This window comes from Sceloporus occidentalis, unplaced genomic scaffold (genome assembly GCF_023333645.1).
Source record: "Sceloporus occidentalis isolate IW3139 unplaced genomic scaffold, rSceOcc1.0.p SCAF_9, whole genome shotgun sequence".
Classification (NCBI taxonomy): domain Eukaryota; kingdom Metazoa; phylum Chordata; class Lepidosauria; order Squamata; family Phrynosomatidae; genus Sceloporus; species Sceloporus occidentalis.
The window spans coordinates 32,766,448-32,778,984 of NW_028316989.1; the positions used below are offsets into that span (position 1 = coordinate 32,766,448).

At 41.5% G+C, this 12,537-nt stretch overlaps 1 protein-coding gene across 1 annotated transcript in view; it reads left to right on the forward strand.

Moving 5' to 3' along the window:
- ARID3B (AT-rich interaction domain 3B) overlaps positions 1-12,537 on the forward strand; it is a 51,895-nt gene that overhangs the window by 1,930 nt on the left and 37,428 nt on the right. The window contains exon 2 of the mRNA XM_089538594.1: positions 4,415-5,055. Coding sequence (XP_089394720.1) covers positions 4,498-5,055 — 558 coding nt within the window. The 5' untranslated portion in view covers positions 4,415-4,497. The remainder of the gene's footprint in view (positions 1-4,414; positions 5,056-12,537) is intronic.

Here is a 12,537-nt window from a genome sequence, read left to right on the forward strand (position 1 = left end):
ATAGCATACCTCAAAGTGACCCAAAGCAGCTTTATTTTGGCCTGTAGGTAGTCATAGCCCTGCGTTTGGTCAAGACGTTGCGGTTGTAGTCCTCCATTCAGATGGTATGGATGGCTATTCATGCAGGTGGACCTTCCCCTCCTCCTGATCATGAGGGTCCTGGAGATTCATTCCAGGAAATAAACTTTAAATTCCATTAACATTATTGTTTCAAACAGCAGAAAAGCAGGCAGAGGCTTTGGAAGACCATAAACCGTGTGCTGAGGATTTGCCGTCATTTTCAGTGTCCCTTTCTTTAAGCCATCCAACAGGTAGATTTAGGGTTCGTGGTGGGCAGTTCCGGAAGTTCATTATATGCGCTCTTCTTGTTTGGGAAGAACAACGTGTTTATGGCAGCCATGGCTCACCTGGCACCATTGGCCACGAAGGAAAACCTATCTGGAGGGCAGAAGATCAGAGAAGGGAGGTCTTTGGTTTATTGTTGAGAGATCCACATCGACTCAAAGAGTCTTAACACTTTGGTAGATACAGCCGGTCTGTTTTGTTTTTAAAAATCATAGTTAAGAGTAACCACAGCTTATTTATGTTTTCTCAGATGTCAATCCCACTGTATTCAGTAGGGCTTACTCTGTGTGTAGGCTTGAAGACAGAGACAGGGAGTTTGCTCCATTGAGTTTGGTGAGACTTTAAGCACACATACAAAACGACTGTTTATTATATATAGAGTCGGCCCTTCTTATACATGAATTTTTTATACACGGATTCAAGCATCCACGGTTTGAAAATGTTCAAAAAAAGTATACATTTCAAATATCAAACCTTGAGTTTCCATTTTTTATAAGGGGCACCATTTTGCTATGCCACTGTATTTAATGGGACTTGAGCATCCGCAGATTTTGTTATCCACGGGTGATCTTGGAACCAAACCCCAGCGGATAACAAGGGTCCACTGTACAGTGACCATGGAGTCCACAGATGCTTATGCTAGAATTTTCTTTATCTCAGTCTCAAAGGTGCTCCAGGATTTCCTTACATCTTTTTAGGTAAGATTCGGTTGCGGTTGTTTAGTTTGTATTGTTCGGTGATCCCCTCTTCCCCCCCGAAGTGATGCATAGGTATCTGAAAAATGCTGAGTGGCAAGATGGAGATGTAGGAGGTCTGGGGTAGAGTAGGGACATTGGTGAAGAAGTGAATCTTGGGAGGTCTGTTCAGGCAAAGAGCTTTCTTAGAATGGTTATTGGAAGGACAAAAGAGACAGTGTCTTTTCTTCTGCGACACTTAAAAATCTCACAACAACCTCTTGACTGAGATGTTGCTCACTTTACAACAGGGACTCTTAGTTCAATAGGTTTTTAAAGATGTTGCTTCATCTAGGCTGAGGTCATTTGGCATTGTTTGGGTTGTTTGCTGTTGCTTTTTGTCTTATTAAAAGAAATGATTCCATATAGTGATGTCACTCTATGGTGATATTTTTATCCATTCTTGGTTTTCACCTTGATTATGTGTTAGAGGTGCTGGAAACAAGTCAGTAACACAGTATTATGAAATATTAACTGGAGAGGCAAATTGGATGTCTTTTTAGTTTATGGTTGACTTTTTGATCCATAAAGTATCCTGTTTATAGTAGTGTAATCAGAAGAAATAAGGATGTAGCGCTGAGGAAATCATATTTGGCTTTTATGGCTGTAACCTGAGTTCTATTAAATGTAAAAATTCGTAAGATCAGACATAGATGCTCTTCAAAGATTGGAAGTCAGATGCAGCTGGCTGCCTATAAATGGATGGCATTCCAGCACAGTTCGGGATATGAAGTGTTGAACAACAAAAGAATTATAGCAGACTAATTTGAAATTAAACAGAGATAAAAGTGTCCCACGGAGGATTTTTTACCCAAAATCACTCCAAAGACTGAAATATTATTAAATTGTTTTGACAGGCTTTTTGGTGGTTGTATTAATACTTAAGGTGTGGCAGCCATCCTTGCTCAAGTCCCTTTCTTTAGCGCTGGAGGCTAGTGGGGCTTTGCATTCATGTGTAATTACAACATTCAGCGACAATGCCTCCGTCTTGCTGGAACCTGCCAAGTAGGGTTGTTTCTGACCTGTTTGAGATCTCCGAGGAGCCAGAACAAGAGTTCAGTGGATCTTCCTCCACTTGAGGTGTTTACCTGATACATCAACAAAATACTAAGGTGTGAATTACAGTATAATACCTGGGGCACGTGTTCCATGTTTGCCTTCTGTTGGATCTCTGCTTCTCAGGCACAGTAGACAATATACAGTTAAGTATATTAGGAATTGTTCAAGTAGAAATATCCATCTAAAAGTGTTTAGATGTGGCAGCTGTTTTGTCCCAAAGCCTTGCTGTGGATAGTTATGGGACTCTAGGGGGTATTAATAGACTTGTGCTCCCAAACATTGCCCTTGCAGTTGCAAATCATAAGCAACTAGTAAGTTCAGGCATTTTACAAGAGTCTTTGTCATTTTAGTCTAACCAAAAGCTTCAAGCAAAGTAGTGCTGTGGGGGTTGGCAGTAAGCTTGCCTTGTGATCTTGAATACTTCTTTATGACTTGCAAGTATTATTCAGCCAGTTGCTTAACTGAATATTTGAGGCGGATGCTGGAAATTCTTTGTCTTGTGTTGATCTTTTGGTCTCCTAAAATAGGTGAGGGGTGGTTTTATTTATTGCTTCTCGAGATGGCTTACTTAATTTTAGCAAAATGTCCTCATGCTCTTCCAGAGTGAGGTTATTCTGCTAAAATTAAGACAGCAGTCTCTAGGGTGGCAATAAAAGGAAATGTGTTTTGTTTTCTGCTTTGCTTCAGCAGGAGGGTAGCTGAGGCAAGGGTATTGTTTAGTTCTGAATTCCAATCTGATACTCTGTTTTAATGAATCCTCTCTACATTTTGCTTGTTTAATAAATGGATATGAGATTCATCCCAAGAAAGAGCACTTAGGTAAATTCACAGAACATGAATAACTTGTGTGGAAGTGAACAAAATGCAAGAGGTTGGGCTCTTATCCTGGGATGTTCCCAAATTCTCCTACAGTTCAAGGAGAGAACAGAAGAAGGGGAAAGTAAAGTAGGGATAAACAGGGAAAGCCCACATGCTTGTTTCAATTCTGTGCAGAGTTATGGGAGAGATTGTGGACTTCATGTCTGACTTGTATTTAGCCTGGCATGGCATCAGCCCTTCAATTATATTTAAATCTCCCCCCCTTCCACGAAATTTCTTTCCTGATTCAGGATCAATAGGTAACTTTCCTTGAAGATGCTTGAGCTCATAATTGCTGGCTGCCTTTTCTCGTTACATCTTATGAGCCATCTGAACTTCACAGGTTGCTCTTGTGTTGATAGGGCATATCTAAGGGTCTGAAACTGGGAAGTAGGTCTCATTAATAGAGGAGCAGTTGCTATGGGAGAATAGAATACTCCTTCTTGGCACCCTGTTGTTGCTGCCGTGTTGATTGATAGTGCTAGTCCTAGTGTGATTCTTCTCTCACTGCCTTGCTCTCTCTTCCCAAATCCCATTTTTCACAGGCATCTTGCTTCCCAAGTCCTATCAGTGAGGGGCCTGTTGCTGTGGCAGCAAAAAGTGGTGACAGAGGCTTGCCAAAGTGTGTGTGTGTGTTATATATGTGTGTACATGTGTGTGTGTGTGTGTGTGTGTGTATGCACGCGCGCGCGCGCACGCACACACACACACACAGGGTAAATCCCATGTGTTTTGTTGTAAAAATTTCCAGAAATTATAAGCTGACCCCTGGACTTTTCTGCCAGAGCATGCAGATTTGATGTCTATGTATTTGGAGTTGATGATTTCTTGTTGCTGCTGCTGCTTTTGTTTTTAGCTCTTATATATTTAAAATTGACAATGAACTGACCTACTCATTCATTTTTATCCTACTGTTTCTTCTTCGTTCACATTTTTCCTGATGACCTGTGAGGTAGGCAAGCATTGAGCTTCATGACTGAGTAGGGATTGGAATCTGGGTCTTCTCAGCCACTGCACCACACTGCCTCTGACCAGTGTAGCCTGTTGGTATTGACAGAACTGAGATAAGAAAGGGAAAACAGGCTAAAAGACAAACTGTGTCTAAGCACCCCCTATTTGAGTTTTAACTACCAGTGCCTACAAACAAAACTGAGGTTTGCCATGGTCCTTAAATGATCGACTAGATCCGGATGTAGTAGAATAACAGGCAAAACAGAAAGTCTGTCCAGCATGCAAATCAGCTTTAGAATAAAGAATCCCCTGAGTGTATTTGCAAAGAAATTTAGATTTGACGTGTGAATTTCAGACTTCTGAGGTTTTCCACTCTGGGAGGAGGACATGAGCTTTGCATTCTGCTTCTTGTCCTGCAGGGAGGAAAGCTGAAAGCAATTTATAAAGACCCAATATTTGTGTTTCAGATTCCCTTGCTCTTGGAAGAAGCCTTTGGCTGGCGTCTTGTCCAGCAGAACTCCCCTCTTATCACAGCCATGTTAACAGCAGGATGAAGCTGGAGGCCGTTGTGGAACAGCTGCAGAAGCAGCAGCAACAACAGCAGCAGCAAGCCCCTCTGCAGATGGATTCCAGAGAGAGACAGCAGAGGCAAATGAGAGAAACCCAACTGCATTATGCGCAGCAGCTGACGGTTCAACAAGCTGCTCTTTCGGCCACATCTGGCAAAGCCTCAGGTGGCCCAGCTCTTGGCCCTTCAACTCGAGTCCCACCTGTGCTTGGGGCTGTCCGAACATTTGATCAGAGCAGTATAAATTCAGAGGAGGATGAGGAAGAAGAGGAAGGAGAAGAGGATTTGGAAGACGGCAATCTTGAGGACGATGCTCCACGAACTGGGAAAGATGCATGTTCCGCTTTGAAGTACTTTCACGCTTCCAAAGTTGTCCCCCACAACCAAAGAGTGGCTTCTTCTTTGAATCCCCTGCCAGTTTTAGGGCTACAGCGGGGACCACAGGGAAAGGATGAGCAGGGTAAAGAAGCTGTGAATACTCCATATTCTGGCTCCTCATCTGGGAGGCAGAACTGGAGATTGGATGAGCAACTCAAGCAGGTCAGTGAAGATGATTTTTCTTTCTCTTGAGGTTAGCTGTTAAATGGGAGAATTAGAACTTTTTGATCTTAGAAGTGGCTGGCTCTACTTGGGGGCTTCCTTTTGGGATCAAAGATGGGAATTGTTTGTCCTTGAGGTGTTCTTGAATGACAGCTCCCAGCATTCTTCATCATTGATTATGCTGGCTAGGGTTGATGGGAGTTACAGTCCAGCAACATCTGGAGAGCCACACATTTCCCACCCCATGTTTAGAGCAGGAGTGAATAGCCTCAGACTGTGGAGCCAAATCTGCCCCCCAGGGCTCTTCAGAAGGTGACATTCCCTTCCCTATGACACCATTGTTTGGGGTTTTCCTCAATTTGTATGTCTGTTTTCTCATTCTGAAAGACTGAATTACGTCTGCTAGGACTTACTTTGATGTTGTACTTTCAAGTCATTTCTGACTTATGGCGACCCTGAGGCAAACCTATCAGAGGGTTTTCTGGGGCTGATATTGTGTATCGCCCAGTGAGTTTCCATGGCCAAGCAGGATCTCCAGGGTTATAGTCCAATGCTCAGACTACTAGTGGTAAGGGTTTAAGGTAAAGCTAAAATGAATCTATACGTTTGTTTGGCTTCATCCTGCACTGGAACGTGCCAGCCTTCCAAGAACTTAACAAATGGAATTTGACCTTTAGGCCAAACAAAGTTCTCTGAACCTTTTGGTGCACCAGATATTTGGATTTCATTTCCAATAATCCCTTACCAACGGCTATGTTGGCTGGGTCTTCTGGGAACTGAAATCTAAGGTATTTGAAGGACAAAGGTTCCCCAGACCTGTATTCAAGGTTGTCAGTGAGAATGAGATGGATTGAGTACTTTTTTCCTGTCTGTGAAATTGTAGAACAGACCAGAACACCATGTTGACTGTGAAGGAAAAATTATGGCAGCCCAATTGAAGGGTTAAAAAACATTGGCTCTGAAGTGGAGGATAGGGAATCAGTCCTAGCCCTAAAACACTTCTTCCTCGGCCTTTGTGAGAGCAGTAGTAGTTACTGCCTTCTCAGTGAGTTTGGGAAGAGGAAATGCATTTTGGGAGTATAGTGACTCTTGTATCTATTGGAAGCCAGTGAAGCCGCCTCTATTCTTCTCACAGGTTCTGCTTGTGCTTCATACTGACATTTTTGATATGGCTGTCTGGAGAACTTGCTTTTTCCCCCTGCTGCTTTTGTGTGTAATGCTTCTGTGGTCAAAGAGCTTTCTAAGTGTTGCAATTTGAAAACATGCCGAGTGATGCAACTGGCAGAAGTTCATCCATTCTGCTGAATCAATGGTAAAAGGGCCTCTGGGTGTTGTGTATTTATGAACTGTCTTGCTTGGGATGGAGGTGGAGTGAGTAGAGCTGGCAAAATTTCAGTTGCATCTCCTGCATGCTTGTTGCTCAAGAGCAAATGTTTACAACGGCGTCCTGTGTGTGTAGCACTGTGAGCTTTCATGGACATGGCCTGTGTCATGTATCTGATGAAATGTTATCATCAGCTGATATGTGTATGTACATTTCCATATAGAGTGAAAAATGTGCTTTTTTATTCATTAACACTGGCGTTTTTATTTTCCTCCACCTAGTGCAAGGTCTCCTTACATGGCTCTCCTTCCCACTTTATTCTTATTACAGCCCTGTGAGGTAGGCTAAATTGAGAGATTTGCTCTAAGTCACCCAGTGAGTTTCATGGCTCTCCTAAATCTTAGTACAAAAGATTTTAATGGGAACATCCTGATTCGCAAATGTACGCAGTGGGTCTCCAAAGGTAATGACATGCAAGAGCTCCAGTTGTTTGTGGTGTTTCCAAGGAGAGCTCAAATGAATGCAAATAAGCACAGTCTTGCCATTCATAGCCACAGCTGGTCCTGTTGTGAATACCTTTGCAGACTGAGAAGTGGGTATGTCAGTCAGGAGATTACAGGATTGTTGCAGAGATGAGATTCCCCCACCACCACCACCACCACCTTTATTATCATTTGTTTTCTTTCAAGCTCTTTTGTTTGGAGATATATAGAATTCTTGGTAGGTCTCATGTATCTGGAATGGCACAATTTAGTGGGTTATACATCATCCCTAATAAAAGTGGCTTTGTAACCAGAGTAATATGAATTCTGTTATTGACTTTCTATTATTATTATTATTATTATTATTATTATTTTATATATATATATAATTATAATATTATAATATAATCCAGGTATTATCCTGGCTCTTTGATATGATCATGCCTTAAATCTTGGGTGGGAATCCTGTGGCCTTTTAGATGTTGTGCTGTATATCTCAGCATTCCTCACAATTGGCTCTACTGACTTAGGGCCACTGGGCGTTGCAGTCTAACAACATCTGGAGAAACGCATGATTCCCATTGTTGCCCCATAATAGTGCCAGAAATTCCTTGCCTGCAGTGTTAGAAAGATCCCAAGAGCTGGAAATGCTGGGTGTCTCCTGCCAAAGCACTGGGATTGTTGTTGGTTTTGTCTTGATTGGTTGTCAGTGAATAACAGCTAGTTACTAAGTCCTGTGTTTGAAGGAAGACAACCTCACAAGATACAGCTCATGAAGTTTAGAGTGTCATGAACAGTGGCTATGGCATTTGAGAACTTTGGTAGCACTAAGACATTAAATTACATTACATGCAATCAGATAAGTAGGTACACCTAACTGAAACTATTTTTTGGACAGAGTCTTCTCCAGATGTTAAGATCTTTGCGGAGACCTTTTTGAAACAGGAGTTGTCTGCAAAGGCCTGCTAGTAGCCACATGTTGTTGTTGTTAAATACCTTCACGTTGATTCCTGATTTATGACAACCTGATCTTGGGCTTGTTTGTTGGTTTGTTTGGCAAGATGTCTTCAGTGATGGTTTACCATTGCCTTCCTCTAGGAAAGAGTGCCATTTGTCCAAGGTCTCCCAGTGGATTTCCATGGCTGAGCAGGATTTGAACCCTGGTCTTCTTAACGCCTAACACTCAAACCACTATACCATGGTGGCTTTCAGCGGCCAAATGGGAGAGGATTTTTCTTGGGTCTTCCCCAGAGTTACACTCAGTTTCCACCCACATAGCAAGGGGGGTTTATTTCTTTATTTTATATCCACTCTTTCCCCCCAGTTGTGAGTTTTAAATTAGCTTACAGAATTAAAACAGACACAGATAAAAATGCAATATGTATTTAAAATATATTTAATGTTTAAAATATTCAAATATTTTTATTTGAATAAAATAAAAAAGGTATAATCACATAGGTCTTCACACTGGCCTTTTAAACTGTTTGGATCTTGATTTATTTATTGTGATGATTTTAATGGCTATTTTTAAACTATTATTAGTTAGCTGCCTTGCGTGCTATTTTTTCCTCAAAATGGAAGCCAATAAATCAATAAAAAACCAATAAAGAAATAAATCCTTGGGAATAGCCAGATACTGGCATAAATTGTGGTGCTGGCCCCTGTAAGGCACAATGAATTTGTCATTAAGAGGACAAATTCAAGGAGAGTGGGCTATTCTAGTCATGATAATATTTTGGAATCTCAGTGTTTAGAGGAAAATGTCACCAAATACCAGTTGCCTGCTGGGGAAGGCATTGTGTTGTGTTTTATTTGTGCGCATCCCAGAAGCAGCTGGTTTGCCGCTTTGAGAAGCAGAATCCTAAACTAGTTGTATCTTTTGTCTGGTCTCACAGGGCTCCTTCTAAGAACATAAATGAGCCTGCATAGGACTATAGCTGAATGTTGTTGTTGCTGTATGCCTTCAGATCATTTCCGACTTATGGCGACTCTTAAGGCCAACCTGTCATGGGGTTTTCTTTGCAATATGGTTGGTCCTAAACTTTTGCGGCTTTGATTATTCACTAGGAATCTCTAGGTCCTCCAGTTTTCTCTAGGAATCTCTAGAGAAAACTCTAGTGGTCAACATCTTCCAACAGTCATGCTGGAGGATCTAAAGATTCCTAGAGAGGACACTTCTCTAGGCATTTGTAGGTCCTTCAGTGTAATTCTATGGTCATCTTCCATCAACTGTTGACCAGAGAATTGCCCTAGAGGACCCAAAGAGTCCTGGAAAGATTATTATTATTATTATTATTATTATTATTATTATTATTATTAACCTTTATTTATAAAGCGCTGTAAATTTACACAGCGCTGTACATACAATCTTTTTAATTGGACGGTTCCCTGCCCTCAGGACCAGTAACAGTGGTTTTGTATATGCGGGTTTTCCATGTTCACGGGAGTCCTGTGCCCCTAACGACAGTGAATGTGGAGGGTCCACTGTACTTGTTCAGTGGGGGGTTTGCTACTGTCATTCTCTGAGGCTGAGAGAGTGTGAATTGCTCAAAGTCACCCAGTGGGTTTCCCTGGCTGAGCAAGTGCTTGAGCCCAAACCACTACACCAAGCTGTCTCTCTGGATGGTCCCATTGAAAATACAACTTTAATTTGCTTTTATTAATTGAATGACCTGTGAAGCATGTGAAGTTGATGTTATGGCTGCTCTCTAGCCAGAAGTGAACATTTCTCAAACCCCCACTCCACCCCCAAATTCATGCTTGGCTTCTTTCTCTAAGTGTTTATTCAGTGCCACTGTTTGCCAGCTATTTTGTCATTTATTGTGAAATTGTATTGGGAGTGGGGATTTGCAGGAAAAGTTAATCTAAGTTTCTTGAAGAAATGTCAACACATTTTAGACATACCTTTATGTTCAAAGGGTATTTCTCACATCTTTGCTTCAGCTATGAGCAGTGCTGGAATGCACCCAAGAGAGAGATGCCAGTTGAAAGCAAAAAGCTCTTTTACATTAGCGTGCCTGCTGTAAAGAGAACAGAACTCGAGGGCTGCGTCCTTATTTGTGTTACTCTGATTTAAAATCAAACAAGGAAAAAGTGTGGAAGTGCAATCTGGTGGGTTAGCATCAGTCTTTCTCCATTTTACGTTAACCATGACAGATACAAATCTATAAAAGAAAAAGGGCCACATTGGGAGCAAATAGAGGTAGGAATGACTTTAGAGTGGCTTTCATGGAAAGGCAACGCAGAGATGGGAAGTGTGTGTGTGTGTGCATTAATGACTAGTAAAATGTTACACAGGGAATGCAAAGATGGCATGAGCTTTTGAGTTTTCCCAGAATGCTTCCTCAGACATGAGGGTACAAAAATTAGGAATTAATCCAAAAATAGTGGCTCAGCCATTGTGTGCCTCTCTGTGAGCATAAGATGGTTACTGCAGGCTCCATAAACAAGAGAGGTGTTAAAGCATCAGCTTTCAGCTTGTTGGGATGGACAATTAATGACTCCCCATCCTCATTGACCAGAAAGATTTAGGCCATTGTCTTTTTTGAGCACAGAGGCCCCTGACTTGGCTTGAATCAGAGGCAGTGAGAGGAAAACAGTCTTTATAAGAGCAGTTAGATTTAGGTAGTTGGCTAGGTTTTTAAGAAAAGTCTGTTGAAACCAGATTTCAAGTGCTGTGGGTTAGTTGAAGGCATTGTTCTGTGCAGCCTAATAGTCTGGCCCGTGTAAGTGAAAATAGTGTTTTATGGCTGGGATCACTGCTAAAAATGGCATGGAGGGCTGGAGGTGGAGAGAAGGAAAGTGTCCAGTTGTGGATGCATGGGAGGAGGCTAGAGAAAAGTGTCTCCTCTGAGACTTCTCAGAGGACTTCTTTCATCAATACAAGCAGACAACTAGATTTCTGGCCTAGACCTTTTCATCTTCAAATTTTATTACAATGTTTTAAAACACAAATCTGAGATGTATAGAAATCAAAAGTGATACAAAACATAATTCAACCAGAAAGGCTAAAGCCATCCCTTCCAGATATCCAAAGAATGAAAAAAAAATTCTTAATGCTAGTGAGCAAAATGATCTAGTGTATTTGTCAAGGAAAGAGCTTAGAAAAGTTGCATTTTGGGACATGTTGCCTGGGGGATTCTGGGAGCTGTGTTCTGAAGAGTAAGTGTTTTTACTTTGTTGTTGTTGTTGTGTGCCTTCAAGTCGTTTCCCAGTTACAGCGACCCTAAGGGGCTTTTCTTGGCAAGTTTCTTCAGAAGATGTTTACCATCACCATCCACTGAGACTGAGAGAGTGTGACTTGCCAATGGTCACCCAATGGATTGCCATGGCTAAGCTGGGATTCGAACCCTGATCTTCCAGCATCCTAGCTCAAACAACTATACCGTGCTGGCTCTCATATCAGGGTGCCACCACCAAAGGACCCTACCTCCAGTGTATCTTAACATGGCAGGGGACTTGGAGAATGGTTGTATTATAGTGCACCCCTTGGAATTTGATCCTATACCAAAGTTACCGAATTGAATTATTTGCAGTACAAAAAGCCATTCAATATTGGGGCAACCTGCCGAAGCGTTTAATGAAGACACCTTTTCCATGCAAGATCACACCCCTCTGAAGGGAAATCTATGTTGTGCTGCATTGCCAAATTACAAAGCTCTGAAACCAAAGTGATTTTCTTTCAGTTTATACCTCTTGAGGATCTTATTTTAAGATGTCTGTAGCTTTTAGGCTTTGCCCAGGTTTTGTCTACTATAGGCTGTAATTTTTGAAAAGTTATAATTTATTGAATACACTGTGCCTTTAAAGAAAGCAAAACATATGGAAAATAGAACAAAGGTGCAGTAAGTTGTTTTGACTGACCAGTCTTAGTCTTTTGAGTATCTGATTATGAACCTTGTTCCATACTGATAACATAGTCAATTTAGTCTTCCAGAAGAGGTGTTTGCTTTATGTACATTATTTGCAACACTGGCACAATTAGGAGAGCTGAAATGAGTCCGATTAAAGCAGTAGTTAGAAAGAGAAATCTTAAGCTGTTGTAGCAACATAATAATATTTTAAAGTCCCGTGCTTGGTGTGGTATTAAGAATTACAAAAATTCTTATTATATAGCTGGATGTTAATCATTTGGGCCTTGATGGTGTCCCAGTATCTTTGATAACCTGGGTGAGTCCCAGTTCAAATGGGCCTAATCTACAGATGGACCCAGCCTACTGATGCAGATGTGGCAGAGTTCTCTGATAGTAAAAGGAAACTCCTCCATTTGTTACACACTTGGGTCATCCCTTTTATTAAACAAAAGCACTTGTTTGCAAGCAGGCACTGAAAGAGAAAGTACTTGGTAAACCTTATTAAAAATATTTTCCAGTGGCCAATTTCAGGATGTTCAGGAGTGTTAGTTTGAAAAAGTAGCTTTCCTAAGCTTTGGGAGTGGTGGGACTTTCCCCCAGTGTAGGATATTTTTGCACAGAGAAGCATTGAAAATTGGCATTCCCAACCTACAGTTTGAAGTACAGTCAGCCCTCTGTTTTCGCGGGGCATTTGTTCCGGATCCCCCTTCAAAAACGGAGACTTGCTGATATTCAAGCCCCTATCCAGTCTCAGGTTGGCTTTCCTGCTGACCAGTAGAATGTCTTGTCTGTTTTTTGTTTGTTTGTTTGTTTGTTGTTGTTG